Here is an 18516-nt window from a genome sequence, read left to right as displayed (position 1 = left end):
TATTGTTCTAGCTTCAGAAATCTTATTTCAGATTTTGATTCTTTAGGAAATTATAACATTTTTTATCAGTACAATTTATTTAACATTTATCTGGCAAATTAAGTTACAATTAAAATTTTGGATTAAAGAACATGAACTACTGCTTATGATACAAGACTGTATATCTCACCAAATGCTCACAAAGGTTATGTTCTACTCTATACCCCACTCATTAAAGGCCAAGTTGTTCAGACTTAATTAACACCTGTAGTCTGACTCCTAGCAAGCAAGCTAGCAGCATGTATTTTTTCATGGCTTCTCTCAGCAAGTCTTCATTCTTCTTAGATAGCTTTGCCATATTCAAACAAACATCCATCCCAATCACTTAATTTAGAACTACTTCATACAGGGGATATTCAATTAGTTTCAAACCTAACAAAATTATACAGCATAAAAGCCTAAAATTATTTCCAGTTTTCTACATACTTGACCGTGACTTCTTGAGTACAGCAATCTATTAAGTGTTGGATACCAGCAGTGAAATAAAACAGAAGCTGATATCTGCATGGCTGAATAGAAATCTAGGAAATCTGTACTATTATTATTATTTACATGTTTCACCCTAAGGCACATCATGGAAGGGAGGGATTCCTTTGTAGAGGACTTTCTAAGGTAAATTAGCTCGTAGTAACATGTTACACATGGGCAAAACCATGACAATGCCCATGCAGGCAGCCCATTTACGGGATTCAAACCTCAGACTGAACTAAAAGTGTTTAGGTACTTTACTGCTCAGTCCCTGGTGGGCCACGGAATCTGTACTGTCTGCTGAAATTATTACGGTTTTTTAAAAAATTTTTATTGCTTGTTGGAGTTGAGGCAAGAGATTAGCAAAACAGACAGCTCACTAGTGTATATTTTAACCTATTGATTCAACTCCAAAAAATCCATAAAAACAACAAACCAACGGCTATGACCGACAAGCAGGGTTTGTACACATTTCTGAACATGGAAATTAAGCACTTTTAAGGACCATTAATGAAAAAAATTAAGGACCTATGAGCAAATGGGAACTGAATAAATTCAATTAAAAATACTATCTGGGACTGAACTTCACTTTTGTAATACCGTTCTAAAAATAAATAGATCCATAAGTAGGATGCATTACTATTAAACATAACTTAATTAACATAATTATTAATAATTTATATAATAAAATAAAATTTTATGAAATTTATCAAGTAACATTAAATATTTTACACTTATAATAGTTGGATATATTAGAAAGAAGAAAAGCGGCATTTTATTTACGTTTTACTAACAGTTAGCTTATGTTGATTTTTTCTCTTATGTCTCATTTTGTCATATACTTGCTCAGTCTAGAGGTTTAGTAAATAGCAGGTAGATTTTATGTCAAGCAGCATAGGTTAAATTGAGAAGTAAAATCATAATCAGCATGATTCGTAACAAAAGACTGGCTATTGCCACTGCTGCTGCTTGCCTAGAGAGAGACCTGCTGATCAGAACAAATCTGAAAGGTCTGATATAGGCACGGCCGGCAAGTTTTGAAAGTTAGTTGAGCTCTGGATAATGCAGTTAGTGTTGTAGCTTAGCGTATAGTTTCAGAAGTTGTAACCCAGTTATATACTTTAAGGTTCCAATAAGCCAATAAAGCACCAGAGGTGATAAGTTTTTTTTTGCATTAAGTCTCCCTATATGTGAAGATTAAGTTTTACATTAATTTTTACATTTTTGTGTTTTATCTTGTGACCACAGTAAGGATTAATGAAAGGCAATAATATGCTTTAACACGCAGAGAGAATTTTTAAGGGTAAACAGTTAGTTATAAATAATTAAATTAGGTACAGTCAAAAGTCGTTAATTCGGACCTCAAAGCTAAAAACTTTCTGCGCATGCGCCACGTTGACACATGCGCACAGGCATTTACGCGTGTGCATAAGACCTTTACGATTGCACATATGCATGTGCGCAAGTGCAGAACATGTTTTCGCGTGCACGTTTTATGTATAATGGATGGTATAAGCTAAAATTATCTATTTCAGTTAATGTTGATGATTGCGTTGTTTCTTAATCTTCGAATTGGATCTGTCTTATTATTTTTTGCAGACTGCAAGAGCAATTTTATAAAAGTAAACTTGAACTTTCGATTATGTCAAATAGAATTTACGATGCTGGAGCTCCCAAAGGATTTACAAAATGAAAGTATGTTTCGATGTCCATCAAACAAAAAGTGGAATTGCTGCAAAAAATGGATAAAGACATGAAGGTGACAGAGAGGTTAGTGAAAACGAAAAAATTTCGATTGACAAGTTAGTCGGTATTCTCGGCACAGCAATTACGGGACTTGAACAGCGGAACTTTGTAACTGAACAAGAAATTATGTCTGTTTATAGAATTAAAGAGAAAGTATCAGCACAAAAAACGAAGCAACTTAAACAACTTACATTGAAAGAATTGTTTAATTAAGTAAAAAAATAAATATTAAGCCTTTTTTTTTTTTTTTTTTTTTTTGTAAATTTTGATACCCTTTAGATCATAATTGTTCTTTATTTCATAAATTACGGTTTCATATTTTTAATTTTAGAATTTCTGCATGCCATCTTACGAGATTTAAACTGATGATCTATAATCCGGAATCGCCGAAGTCCCGACGAGTCCGGATTAACGACTTTTGACTGTAGTTAGATACCATTACTCATTACAGATTTACATGGCCACTATTAAATTTATCTTTTAAAAATATTTGTTAAAGAAGCACTATTAAAATCACAATCTCTTAACATATCACAGTTTGAAATACATGTAATTCATGACATTGATTCTTAAATACATATTAAAAGCTACATTTTATGTGTAGCAACAAAATAATTTGAAGCCTTTGCAGACATTCTGGCTAATTTATATCAATTTTCTTCTATTTAAGCATCTTTTCTAACAGTTAGCAATTTGTTTCCAATATGCAGACCAATGTTCTCACTAGTTTCTACATGCTTTATCTCCTAACTAATCAACCATAAGGTACTACAAGGCATTTCTCCTACCTTCTTAGTGTAGTGGTCTGCACGTTGGGTGCATATTCCAGAGGTCCATGGTTCGATTCCCGGGGCAGACGTTGCTCATTTTTCATCTCTCCTGGTTCCAAAAAAAATCCTAATGTCTCTACAGTACCTATGAGGTTTGACTTGATATGATAAAGGTTAAACAGTCGAAAACCCCAGACAAACGTGAAGCAAATTATCGCTATGTGTTAAAGTAACTACAAAGGCAGACAAAGGTTTACAATAAGCCTCTTATTTAAATAGGACTTAGAACATAAAGGCATGTCCTTATGCTAACAAAATCAATTAAACAAGAAGAGTCAAATTCAAACTAAAAATGTAAACTTAGTGATAAAATACTATGCAATTTAAATTTAATTTATGTCTCAGTAACTCTATCATCATAACAAATTCAAGTGTCAGAAGCGATAATGCAAAGATGAATAATTATAAATTATCAGAGCTGACAGGAACTAATGCAGCGAGCGAGTGGAGATCAGAAATATACTGTTTCACACTCCAAACACCTCAGTTTAAAAATTGCCCAAGTGATTAGCGTTCTGGTGAGAAAATTGAAATGGGAAATTACAGTAAAGGCTGAAATTATAAACAACTGCATAATTTATATAATAATAACTGTACATAATAATAGCAGTACATATCTTTGAAGAATAATTTTCTTTCTCTTTATGTATTCAACTTCTTTCTTTAGAAAGTTTCCTTTTCATTTTAGAATGTTTGAATTCAATTAAAGATTTCTGTTATTCTGAAAACACTAAATGCATTTAGAATGTACAGAAAAAGCTGCTAATTTTATTTCTTTAGTAATATGAACACTCTGAAGAAATATGAAATATACATGGTAAGGGCTGGTTACAGAGATGGTGTGGTAGAAATTTTAGAATTTAGTGACACACCAAGCAAAAAAATCTAAAAATGGCAAAACTTTTAGAATTTAGGGCAGGCATTGGAAGCAGAATTTAGAAAGGCACTAGGCAGTGGATTTAGAATCCACAGAGATTGAATCAGGTGGGAAAATGCCTAGCACCAGCCCTGTGCATAATGCATTCAGATATATTAGATGAATCATTTAAATTGTCAGTTTTCAGTTGCTTTACTAATAAAAAAATTTCCTTCCATAATGCCTGTCCTTGTAATAAGATTAGAAGCATTTTTAATATTTTCCATGCCTGTGTCTAGTGAAAAGTAGAGCAAATAAAGGGAAGATAAACATATTAAGAAAAAGATTCGAGTATCAGAAGTAAAACATTCAACTATTATGTTCTCATTGTTCTTCCAAACCTTCTACTAAAAGTAAGAAATTCATCGCAAACTTCCCATAAAATACATTCATTAGATGTTAATACCATGGAAACATTTTACTGTAATCTTCTAGAATCATGGGTTTATAAATCTTGCTTTCAAATCCTTCTAAACGTTCCAAGCTGCAATGCCTAAAATCCTAAAGAAAAATTATTCTGCAACAGTAAAAAGCCAGAAATATTTTGAGAAAAAAATATCAGAGGAAGAAAGTATAAAATTAATTTTATAGAGAAAACTGATGTATATTCTGAGAGAACTACATGGGAAAAACTCTTACCATGAAAAATTTAAAAAGGCATTTTTAATTATTTACATAGCTATTTTGCTTTTGCTAATAACTGTTTCATAAATTGTGCTTTATAGCATTATACCTTGTTTATTTTTCAGATTCAAAATATTGTATAATAAATGGCCAAAATGGAACATTATAAATATGACAGCAAAAATTAAAAATGTTTTATTTTAATGTTATTTTTTTAAACATAATTTCAATATTTTACCATCATTTTAATGAAATTGATCAATGTTACAATGTTTTAAAAAAAGTCATCGAAAAATTCCCGGATCTCGAAATTAAAAATTTTCTACAGAAACTGACCTTAAAATCGCCAAAATGTTGATAAGGCGGCAAATTCAGAACTGTTTAATAAAAGAATTCACATCACCAAAAGTGAAAAGTTGTTTAAGAGCTCTTCATTAGAAAAAATTAAATAATTTCGAAATGCTTATGTTGCACTTCTTTCACTATAAAACTCAAGCATCCCACCATTTATATTAGAAATAGGAACAAATTATAACCCATTCAAAAGATAACCTCAGGGAAACACCAAAAATATTCCTCCAAAATGGTAATTCACACTCAAAATAACAGTCGTAAAAACAGTCAGATATTTTAGATGATTAAAATTAAGGACCTTTTGCCGATTTTGGACGAAATTAAAGACCAAAAATTTATTCCAAAAAACTTAAGGACTCTTAAGGACCGTACGAACCCTGACAAGTCATAAGAGGCCAACAACATGTTATCAGGATAATATGTTGCATATAATCAATACTCAGTGGTCACTCTTCATTCCACAAAAAATAATACGCAAAAATCTTCACCATCAGACCTTCTGGTTCTGAGCTTAGGATCAGAAATATCACAGGATTTCTATATCATGCTCTTGCCAAATTTCTGAATCTCTTCTCACTAGCCACGAATAAAAACTTTTATCAGTTTATCAAGGAGAAACATACCAGTATGAAATTTAAATTAGAAAAAAGGAGCCTTAATTTGGTGTAATTTGTTTTTTTTTTTTTGGGGGGGGGGCGGATTCTTGATTTCAAATGCTTAATGTCTGAGAAATTACAAAATCAAGAGAAGCGAATACATTCACATATTGAATTTCATATTTCTTTAAAAGAAATGGTTATACTACTATAAATTAATAAAAGAGGATAACTCCAATTATGAAACATAACTTGTTTAATTAAAATGAAGTAATCAGAATTTTAAAGCATAATATATAGACAGAATAATTTTTATTGAGCTCTAATATATTTCATATAATTATGATGGTTGACAAAGGCTGGAAGTACTAACATTTATACAACTTATACGTTTTTTTCTTCCGAAGTATTGCTTTACTTGCTGAAGTATTTTATGTTTTTTCCTTCCGAAGTATTGCTTTGATTTCTTGGCAGGACGAACTTCATCAGGAACTTGGGCAGCACCTATAAGTATTGTGTTAAAATAAATATTTCATACAAAGATATAAGTCAGTATTTATATTGCAGAATCGTTCAATAATACAATACAATCTTTCAATCATATACTTATCCACTTAATATATGCATTAGATTTACACATGCCACAAAAAACATCTATACATGCAGTGGAAAAAAATTGCAATATTTACCAAAATGGAGATATAAATTTTATTTGATTTTTTCCCTTTTGAGTACTCACCTATAGGGCATTTTTCTAGATTCCCAGTAATTTTTACAAGGCTTACTAGTTTAAAAACAGTTTTCCAATGCAAAAATAAATAGATGGCAGCACTATGTACCAGAAAACGTTTCCGTATACATCAAAAAGGGAACCCCCCCTCCCCGGTATTAGTGGAAATGTTTACACTCTCAATAACTTATTAACGAACTAGTATTTTGCAGCCTGTAAAAAAGAATCCTAGAGCAGTTGCTTCCCAAATAAGTCAAAGCATCAAAAACTCTTTTGATAAAAAATTTTGAAGAATCATGGGTATTGTGCCCATGTACCATGTAAAAAGCCACATATATTGGATGTTAAGAGGAAGAAACAAATGGATTTTGCTAATGAATATGTAAACAAGGATCGGGTATTTTGGGAAAGTGTTCTATTCTCAGATAAAAGCAAATTTTGCATATTTGGAATCAAGAGAAGGAAGCTAGTATGGCATAAGAGCGGTACTGCATTTGATAAAGAAAATCTTGTACCAGCAGTCAATCTTGCACCAGCAGTCGGCAGAGGTGGTATAATGGTCTGAGGATGTATAGTGGTGAGCGGAGTTGGCAAACTTCTTTGTATAGTCCATGATGGGTCAGTACAGTTATTTAAACATTTCAAAAACCAATTTGAAGCAAAGCAACTAGTAATTGGAATTTGATGAGGATTTCTGGTTTTAAAAGAATAATGATCTGAAGCACGCAACTTAGAATTTGAAGCTGTTGTTGCTCTATAAATATTGAAATACCAATTGTGTACAACGTCCTAATCTCTAGACCTCAATCGCATTGATGATTTGTGGGATTTACAGAAGCATAAAAATGGTCAGCACCATATAACCATAATGCTCAGAAACGTCATCATCAATGAATGGAGCAAAATAACCAAGCAGGATACAATGAAGCTGGTTCAGTCTATGCCAAATCGACTAGTAGAAGTTCTCAAGAGGCAAGGTTACCCTACAGATTACTACAAATCACTTATATTTTATAGAAAAGATGAATATTTTAAACTAATATTGCTACATACGGATAATTTTTCTGTTTTCTTTTCCTGTTAAAAAATGTACTGAAAAGTTAGTAAAATGACCAATGAATAATTAACAAAAAAAAAAAAAAAAAAAATCAAAGGTCGTGGCTTCTTAAGCATTGAGTTTCTCAGTATTCTGAGGTTTTCTCCCTTGTGTGTGGATATTTTTTCTGGCAAGTGTACACTGAAGTGACAAAAGCCTTGGGATACCTCCTAATATTTTGTCGGTCCTCATTTTGCTCGGCGAAGTGCAGCAACTCGACGTGGCATGAACTCAACAAGTCGTTGGAAGTCTCCTGCAGGAATATTGAGCCATGTTGCCTCTATAGACATCCATAATTGTGAAAGTGTTGACGGTGCAGGGTTTTGGGCACGAACTGACCTCTCAATGATGTCCAATAGATGTTCGATGGGATTCATGTCGGGTGATCTAGGTGGCCAGATCATTCGCTGGAATAATCCACAATGTTCTTCTAACCAATCGCGAACAATTGTGGCCCGGTGACATGGCACATTGTCATCCATAAAAATCCCATCGTTGTTTGAGTACGTGAAGTCCATGAATGGCTGTAAGTGATATCCAAGTAGCTGAAGGTATCCATTTCCAGTCAATGATTGGTTTAGTTGCACCAGAGGACCGAGTCCATGCCATGTAAAAACAGCCCAGACCATTATGGAACCACCACCAGCTTGAACAGTGTCTTGTTGACAACTTGGGTCCATGGCTTCGTGGGGTGTGTGCCACACTGAAACCCTACCCATCAGCTCTTACCAACTGAAATTGTGACTCATCTGACCAAGCCACTGTTTTTCCATTCGTTTAAGGACCAACCGATATGCTCACAAGCCCACGAGAGTCGCTGCAGGCGATGTCGTGCTGTCAGTAAAGGCACTCAAGTCGGTCTTCTGCTGGCATAGCCCAAAGAAGACAAATTTCGCCCCACTGTCCTATTGGACACGTCCCTCGTATGTCCCACATTGATTTCTGAGGTTATTTGACACAGTGTTGTTGCTTCTCTGTGAACATTGACAACTCTACGCAGACGTTGCTGGTCTCGGTCGTTAAGTGCAGGTGGCCGGCCACTGCGCTGTCCATGGTGGGATGTTATGCCTGAAATTAGATACTCTCGGCACACTCTTGACACTGTGGATCTCGGAATGTTGAATTCCCTAACGATATCCGAAATGAAATGACCCAAGCGTCTAGCTTCAACTAACATTCAGCCTGTTAATTCTCGTCGTGCGGCCATAATCACGTCAAAGCCTCTTCACATGAATAACTTGAACACAAATGAAAGCCATGCCAAAGCATTTCGCATTTATACATTTTCTACGCGATACTACTGCCATCTGTATATTTGCATATTGCTATCCCATGACTTTTGTCACTTCAGTGTATATATCATGTTATTTTACATACATATTTGGACACAAAAATCAGACAATTTCTGAAAAGATATCCATTTTTTTCCATAACTTATTTCCTTGAATCAAATTATGCTAAAGTTCTATTTTTTTGCAAAAAATCACACAAGCAGTCTTTTTTTTTTTTTTTTTTTTTTTTTTTTTTTAGGTAACTGAATTTAGTATATCACTTTTTAAATAAAACTTCCTTGCTTTATTCTTATATAACCTGAAACAGGCCTTCCCCTGATTCAATTACAAAAATTTTGATTTTTTATTAATTTCTATAATTTTTTTAAAAAATATCTTTAATTACAACTTATAAAAATTCGCAAACCATCTTATTTATTTTTAAAAAAAATTAGAACTTTCCACTCAAAAATTTTAGAGACATGTAAATTTAAATATTAAAAATGTTTGGATTTCAAAATACACATTGGATTCAAAGTAAATTGGTAAACCTGAGCATCAGTGTTTTTCACCGTTTAGGTTCTTTTCACTTACGATATATTCTTGATCCTTTATTTTCAATGAAACCTAACAAACTGATTTCTTCCAGCATATTTTAATTTAAAGCATATTAAATTAACAGATTTTGCATAATTGCAAGAACTTAAAAATTTTTATGAATGGCATTTAAGGAAAACTGACACTTGTTTAACTGAAAGTGGAAATTTTTAGTACTTTCTGACTATCCACTCCCCTTCTGCCTTCGCAAGGCTATGTCCTATGTTGTCAAAACAGGCAACCCATGACATCGCGGAAATGTATTTATGTGGCAACCCAGGTATGTATATGTGCACAGCAGATGAATGCTGATTTCCACGTTTGGTTTTGTTGCTCTGAGTGCATTTTTTCTTTTGGACAAAAATCTGCAATGAGACTGTCAAGTTTGCTGGATGATGAAAAAGAAAGCACTGCATTTCTTCAAAAATATGATGTTTTGCCTAACCATACAAAAATTCACATTCCATGAAATTGCACTTCATAAACAATCAAATTTTATGGATCAAAATTTGTGCAATACTTTGATCACCCCCCCCCGCGAAAACATATCATTATGTACATGGGTATACAACAGTGTGTGCAAAGAGAAATTTGGACAATTTTCCTTTTTTTTTTTTTTTTTTTTTTTTTTTTTATAAGGGGAAAAAGATTACTTTGGACATGGAGAGAATGAAAGTTTGTGCAATGCCAAGTTGTGCACGATACTGAGTTTCTGCAATTCTCTGATGTTTTCTTAAGATAAAACAGATTGCTCTGTACATGGGAAAACAGCCATAAGAAACAAAAAGGTAAGTGTCCCATTGTGGATGCTTTTTGTATTTTGATTTTGCTAATTGTTTCCTGTTTTACATAATTGTTAGGGCAGTGCCATTTTTGAAAATGATTGTTATCTTTCATGTGCTAGCTTGATGAAAAATTAGTCAGCAATGGCTAGGAAATTTTCAGGACGGAAGTGCAGATAATAAGAAGATAACACATCTTGTTTACTTCCATTAACACATCACCTAGATTTAACCTATAACTACTTTATAGGTGCATGTATTTTATGTTGCCTTGTTTTCACCAAAATGTATTTAACTTTTGGTTTTCAATAGATGAATATTAGTTGCTAAAAAGATAAAAGTAGATTGAAGAAAAAGAAAGACAAAACAACTGTACAATTCAAGGTTGGTTTTGGTTTATGTGATTACAGCAAAGCCTTGAGGACTATATGCCTAAAAGGAGGATTTTCTTAAGGGAAACTGGCTCATATACATGTTACACATGGGGAAAACCACAAAACGCCCATTCAGCCACCCTATTTGCAGAACTTGGAATTTTGACTGAACTAGGCCTTGTACAATTCAAGGAAAATCCATAATAATCTGCAATATGAAAGAATAAGCTTTGCAAAATTGTATTTTCATAAACTTCAGCTTTTTAAGTATGTAAATACCATAGAATTACTTTACTCATTATGCTCCTTTCCCCAAACTATTGAATTATTAGTTATTTCAATTGATAACTTTTAGATGCAAAATAAAAAAGTGCTTAATGGTTCATTGAAAAATTTACCTTTTAGTGTTGTGATGAAAATTCATGCCCAGATGGTATGTTTGGGTCCTACAAACCAGTGAATAAAATTTTAACTTTTGCAAATACTTTTCAAATAGGCAGTCAGTTATATACAGTTTTACATAGATTAATAACTTAATATTTTTGCTGAAAATAATGACACACCATATCCCAACAGATATATAAAACAGTCATTGTGTAAAACATGATGCTTTTATTATCTGGGCACACACCATGACAGTGAATGCTAAATATACACTAATTTTTGTAAAACACAAAATATTTACGACAAAAACTATACCAAATTTGAAAGAACTATGGCAGTTATTTTTTAGTTTGATTTTTATACAGTATCTTCATTAAAGAATAGTCAAAGTTTCAGATGATTTTTAATTTTCAGGTAGATAGAAATAGATCTTGAGTTAGATAGAGAATATAAGTATCAATGGCATTTAACATTATTATTGTTTGTTTCCATTTAACAGTAAAAACATGTCATCTTAAAATATATTAGCAATTATATAAACAAATTAATTATTGTCATTACAAAAAAGAACAAAAACATAAACACCAAGCTTTCATGTTTTTTGTTCCTCCACGCTTTTCATGTTTATGTTCCACCATACTTTTACGTTTTTGCAAACACCATGCAACAATTTTTTTGCAAAAAGAGTATTCTAGTAAAACTGCTGCAGTTGTTACTTTATTCTACAAAACAGCTGAAATGAAATTTTAGATATTTAGTAATTCACAATTATTTTATTTGTAAAGTTATTAAATATTACTCTAGATTTTTTTTACTGCCATCTTGATGAGAGCTACAATTAACATGTGAAAATTAACAATATATTCTACAATTTACATCACATCATTTAATCTTGAGGAAGAGTGGTCTGTTTTAAATTTAATCTTAATTCTAGCATATTCCACAGCATAAGTAAAGGAAAAAAAATTAAAATTTTTTCAACCGAAATTTATAATGTATAGTCAAACAGTTAAATATGGTATTTAGTGAAAAACTATGTAACTTATAAGATTTAGATAATGACCTGCTTATCAGTTTTACTTTTATGCCAAATTATATTTTCTTCACGAATAATTTGATTTTTCCACAAGACAAATCAAAATAGCCATCAAGACTATAAACATACAACAGCATATTTTATATCTTTATTTTCCACACTCACATGGAAGCTTCTTCACTTACTTGCTGCTTTAAGTACAGTAGAACTTTAATTATCCAAAGTAAATGGGACCGTAATCACTTCAAATAATTGAAAATGAACCTAATGGTAAATTTGAAACCATGCCAGTTTTTCTTTCTGAAGATTTTCTGAAACCATTTATTTCAATTTCCAGAATTAAACCCATAATTATTAATACAAATTCTTTTATTACTAAGTAATTTTTTTCATTCCGTTACCAAATAAGCCATACAAGATTTATAATGTCTGATGAAAATAATCTCGATAAACCAGGGAATAAACAAACTCTGTCCAAATTTACACACATAGTGAAATTTTGTCAAATTTTGTACATGCATTTTATGAGAAGAATATTTATTATTTTTTATTTGAAAACGTATGTTAACCATTTTTTTGTGATAGTCCTATAATTGAATCAGCTACTAGAGGTTCATTTCAATTTTTAATCAACAACAACACACACACAAAAAAAAAAAAAAAAAAAAAACCCATAAGCGAAGCTTCAGGACAGTGCTTTAAATATTAAAAATCATTGGTCAAATCTTCAGTGTCTATTAATGGCCTCAACATGAAACCGCTAAAAAATGGTAGTTGGTAGTTCAAACAAGGTTCAAATCTCCAGTAACAGGCTGGCTGCATGCAGCTTTTGTGGTTTCCTCCCATATAACAAAAATATTAAAATTTCTTTTAAAAAGTGCTTCACAAAGGCATCCTGCCCTCTTAAGCTGAGAGACCTCATGCAATTTTCCATAATTAAAATAAACTAAACAAGTTTCAGTTTCGTTTCCATATTTTGTTTCATTATCATTGCAAATTCAGTTTTCTATATTATTTACCATTGTAACTGTAAATGCCATTCAAAATTTAAAATTTGGTTCACTATTTTCTACATTTACCCATTATGAAATACATCCATGAATTAATAGTCAGTTAGAATTACTTTCAACAGAGGTAAACCACACTTTTTATCTAGTGGTGTAATTACAGCTCGTGGGCCCCTATGTAACAGAAATATTTCTGGGTGCTTACTCCCCATGATTTACAGAATTACAAAAAAAAAAAAGTGGGAAAAATAATCAAGCGTTTTTTTGATTGATGATTTTGGTTGGGGCTTGATTAATTCTTAAGCAATACAGTACAATGTCCAAAATCCAGATTCGTCGGGACTTCGGCGATTCCGGATTTTTCCAGATATTAGATCATCAGTTTAAATTTAGTAAGATGGCATGTAGAAATTACAAAATTAAAAATATGAAATTGTGATTTATGAAATAATGAAGTATTTATGATACAAAGGGTATCAAAATTTACCTCCCCCAAAAAACTTAATATTTATTTGTTTACCTTATTAAACATTTCTTTCAAAAAAAAAAGCTTAATATTTATTTGTTTACCTTATCAAACATTTCTTTCAATGAAAGTTGCTTCGTTTTTTTTTTTTCTAACACTTTCTCTTTAATTCTGTAGACAGACATAATCTCTTGTTTAGTTACATTGTTGAAGTCCTGTAACTGCTGTTTTGAGAATTCCGATTAACCTGTCAATCGAAATTTTCTCATTTTTAGTAACTTTCTTCACTATCAGTAGAAGTATTTTCTGGATCTAGAACCATACGACAGATTTCGTCATTCAACGATTGATCGATGATTGCAAAGCATTGTCATCACAATGAAAAACTTCTTTTATATCATCTTCATTTATTACCTTTTCTCCACATTTCTTTACAAAATCCATTCATTGGAAAATTTCACATCGTTTTGCGATATCTGAAAACCTTTAAAGGCTATCATCATCAAATTTAGCTACCTTTTACTATACATATTTGGCTATGCATCATGAGCTTAGCGACTAACGGCAAGATGTTCTGTTAAATTTTATCTCGCTTCTATCGCACACTACGACAATTAAGCTGAATTGTATTACTTTAGTTATTTATTATACTTATGTCTATTTCTTGCACATGCTTAAGGCTTATCAGCATTCTGAATAAATAAATTTCCAAATATACTTAAGCCTTATTGAAGGATGGCACTATATATCTTACTGCCTGATGCAGTCTCTGTGGGTCCTATTATTCTGCAACTCGGCGCGGCCATACGAGCTCTGGCGCTGGGTTTATGTGAACATCAAATCAGTTATTCTTAATTTAAATAACCCTAAATGTAATCTTTGGGTTTATGAGTATCATCAACAAAATCTACTTTTAGCATATGGACAGAAAGTTTTGGTAAATTTTAACACCTTTTAGCGCAATTAACTTAAATCTGTAATTATTGCCAAGCGTAATGCCAACATAAAAGGTTACCATACTCCTTTATTATTCAATTACTAACATTAAAAAAAAAAAAAAATGTTTAGGCATCGCTGCATGAGTTGTTACTCAAGTTGTCATGTTTTGATAAACGTGCGGTGATGAAAGGAAAGTATAATAAATAATGATTCATCAGGTTGGCATCATATCAACGATGTATCTATGTGGAATGTTTTGGTTTCAGATGTATGTCAAGCAGATACGCAGCAATGGAGCCAAATTACTGATTGTACAAATTTACGCTAAAATGACTGTTTCTTCAATAATAAGGTATTTTAGTTAGTGTCGAATAAAATTAAGAATCGGGACTCTCTAGATGTTTTATTATGCGCGGAGGGGAGAATCAAATGTGCATACATAAAGCCTATGAGAAAAGCATTGTTGTTGGATTTGAGGTCCGGATTTTAGATCATTCCGGATAACGGACGTCCTGATTTCGGACTTTGCACTGCATAAACTTGTATAGGGTACCCAGGAAGATCATATTTTTTATGAGATTTTCTTTTCATCAGGATACTGGGATATTGGGGTATGCAAATTTATAGAGAATGCCATCTAAAATACGGCATTAAAAGGAAACATGCAAAATATACAGAGAAACTATAGATTAGCAGATATTATATATAATTTTATTTTTTTATCTTAAATGAAATTTGTACCATGCTAAGCTCTTTTATTTAATTGTTACTATTTTAAAGAAATGAATAAATGGTTAGTTAAATTACAGACTAACACACAGCAGCATAACTCTTAAACATAGAAAAAGAAAGGTTAATTTACTCCATGATTTACTTAGTTTGCAAAATGTATATCACTAAAAAATTTAAAAAAAGAAAATAAATAAAATAAAAATAAAATAATATAAAAAAGTAAATATGAGTTGCTCTTTAAAGTAAAAAAAAATGTATTAGCTAACCTTAAAACATACATTTATAGCAGAAATTTCCTAACCAATAATTGTTCAGCTATATAATTTTTTAACCATTTATAAAAATTATTTTAAAGATAAACACATAATATATAAAATTTCTTATAAATGCTATATTTGCTGAATTCACGCCCCCCCCCATTTAATTCTTCTAGGTCCCTAATTTTTGTCTTTTAACTAGCCCTAATTTTTTGTAATTAAGATTATACTGTAGCTGGCTAATGCAGTTGACAAAACTGATAATAAAGCCTTTAAAAAAATAATAAATCCTGATTTTACTTCCACAGAATCACTCATTAATTTTCTGGACATCCTCCATTTTTGCAATCATTTGAACTTTAATGCATAGCAGTGAGTACACTAAAATTAAACTCTGGCTGAGGCTGTTGAACATTGTGCTTAAGACTTTTTGACTGGGTTCCTTCCCAGGCAAATGGGCTGGTTACATGGTTGGTTTGCATAGTCTCCTTACGTGTAACTTGAATACGAACTAAGTTTCCCTTTGAAAATTTTCTATGAGGGCATTCCTCCCTTTTGGCACATAGCCCTCACGTACTTTGCCATATTCAAATAACCTAACCTTTTATACCTTTCTTGTTCAATTCATTTCAAACAACTAGTGTCTATCTGCCTATGACAAGAAATGCTTTCCCTTATCCATAACGAGATCTTCATAAAATTAAAGTCTACTTTCTTCGTATACCCCATTTAAAATAGAACTGCTTCCAGTTACTTCCACTTTCAGATCTTCTGTTCTGACCTTCTATTTACAATGTCCTAATCTTTTAGTTTAAATTATGATAGCCTTTGCTGTTCCCATTTCCTGAAATATATTTAGGTTTTCAAAAATTACACCAACTGCACATCTGCTTATTTTCCTTGCTTACATCAGCATTATCTCATGAGATAACAACAATGTATTATCCGCATCGATTTCTGTATAAAAAGCAATCTTTTCAGAGGGGTATGAATGTAGTCATATTTTATGATTTTATATTAAATATAACTCTAGTTATGATAAAGAACTTTGAACATATTATTCATCATATTTCAAGCGTGCATTAACCCCTTAACTGCCACAGGAGTATATATACGCCTTGCTCAGCCTATGCGTTAACTGCCCCGGGCGTATATATACGCCCTTCCAAAATACTATCATTTGCTTTGCGATGCTACCCGTAAAATTATTTGCAAAGCTTTGGAATGCAACACCACAATGACCTTGACAAAGTATGCGAAGGAGGTTACTAATTTAGAGAAGTGTGGGGAGAAACTGGATAGAGGGATGTGTCTAAAGCGGTAAAAGTAATGACTGCCTGGTATTGGCTGATGTTGTTTAAGTAAAACATTTTTTTTTCTTTTTTTATTCTGTGTCCTCTGTTTTCCTTTACTTTTAGTAGTAGGTTCCAGGAATAAAGAAAGATATAATGAATGTTTCAAACCCATTTATCTTTTTTTGAATTATTTTTTGATGAACCTCGTGCTTCATATTGTTACTGAAACTAACCGTTTTGTAGATGAGTATATGAACCAACACCTTGCAAACAAAAAATCAAGAACAAAATCGTGGCATTCAACCAGTTCAGTAGAAATATATGTTTTTTTAGGCATACTGATTTCACAAGGTATAACACTGAAACCTGATATTACACTTTACTGGTCTAAAAATGAATTGATCAAAACTCCATTTTAAGGATCTTTTTTATTATAAAAACATCATTTTTATTATACAGTACAAAGTTTGTAATCAGGACGTCCATTATCCGGAATGATCTGAAATCTGGACCTCAAAGCCACAGATTTTTTTTTTTGTATGCTTTATGCATGCGTGTTTAATGTTTACGTATGCGCGTTCAGCATAAAAAACGAAGCAACTTAAACAACTTACATTGAAAGAAATGTTTAATAAAGTGGGCAAATAAATATTAAGCCTTTTTTTTTTGGTAAATTTTGATACCCTTTAGATCATAATTGCTCTTTATTTCATAAATTACGGTTTCATATTTTTAATTGTATAATTTCTCCATGCCATCTTACCAGATTTAAATTGATGATCTATAATCCGGAAAAACCCTTAATCCGGAATTGCCGAAGTCCCGACGAGTTCGGATTACGGACTTTATACTGTACTACATCTTTTATTATACTTTTACTCAAAACATGAAAATTTGTGCACTCATTTTTTTCTTTTATTCTTTATTTTGTGAAAGTAAACAGTTTTTAGAAAGTAAAATTTACACTTATTTTCCCTCTAATAAATCGCATAACTACGCCCACCTGTGTGAAAACCATGGCACTGGGAAATGAATCTTGTACGTTTTCCCCAGCAGTTAAGGGGTTAAATACACATTATCACCATAAAAGCTTGGTTTATGTTCTTTCACATTTTAAAGACAATAGATAAAAAAATGCATATACAAAAGGATTTGAATTTTCTTATAAAACATGCAATTTTTCTTGATATGCTTGAGAAAATGTTATTGTGTGAAAGCTTTTTAAAGTCTAAAAATGCATAATATTAATTCAAAACCAATTAAACAAAATATAAGATTCGAAAATAGTTATGCTACCTGATTTTGACTTAATATGAAATTTTTAAAATACAAGCAGAAGTTCTCAAATACAGTACAATACAAAGTCCGAAATTCAGACCCATTGGGACTTCGGCGATTCCGAATTTGGGATTTTTTCGGATATTAGATATTCAGTTTAAATCCAGTCAGATGGCATGTAGAAATTATAAAATTAAAAATATGAAATCACGATTTATGAAATAATGAAGTATTTATGATCTAAAGGGTATCAAAATTTACAAAAAAAAAAAAAAAAAAAAAATTAATATTTATTTGTTTACCTTATTAAACATTTCTTTCAGCGCAAGTTGTTTAAGTTGCTTCGTTTTTTTTTTTTTTTTTTTTTTTTTTTTGTGCTAATACTTTCTCTTTAATTCTGTAGACATACATAATCTCTTGTTTAGTTACATTGTTGAAGTCCTGTAACTGCTGTTTTGAGAATTTCGATCAACTTGTCAATCGAAATTTTCTCGTTTTCAGTAACTTTCTTCACTATCAGTTGAAGTATTTTCTGGATCTATAACCATACGACAGATTTCGCCATTCATTAATTGATTGATGATTGAGAAGCATCGTCATTACAATGAAAAATGTCTTTTATATCATCTTTATTTATTACCACATCTCCAAATTTCTTTACAAAATCTGTTAATTGGAAAATTTAACTGTTAACTGGAA

The 18516-nt window shown here is 31.7% G+C and overlaps 1 protein-coding gene across 3 annotated transcripts in view; it reads right to left on the bottom strand.

Annotated features, from left to right (window-relative positions):
- Positions 1-5868: 5868 nt before the first annotated feature.
- LOC118180975 (serine/threonine-protein kinase STK11-like) overlaps positions 5869-18516 on the bottom strand; it is a 60645-nt gene continuing 47997 nt past the window's right edge. For 2 of the 3 annotated variants that reach the window (XM_035350055.2, XM_085809953.1), the window contains exon 8: positions 5869-6077. In XM_035350055.2, coding sequence (XP_035205946.1) covers positions 5914-6077 — 164 coding nt within the window. In that variant the 3' untranslated portion in view covers positions 5869-5913. Of the gene's footprint in view, positions 6078-10821; positions 10870-18516 lie in introns of all 3 variants that reach the window. The other variant, XM_035350056.2, reaches the window with a different exon arrangement.

The sequence above is a fragment of the Stegodyphus dumicola genome, chromosome X2 (assembly GCF_044657685.1).
Source record: "Stegodyphus dumicola isolate Sdum_Otavi_A_Nest chromosome X2, ASM4465768v1".
NCBI classification, from domain to species: Eukaryota; Metazoa; Arthropoda; class Arachnida; order Araneae; family Eresidae; genus Stegodyphus; species Stegodyphus dumicola.
Note: the sequence above shows the minus strand (reverse complement) of the source record. Positions and strands in the feature narration are given on the sequence as shown.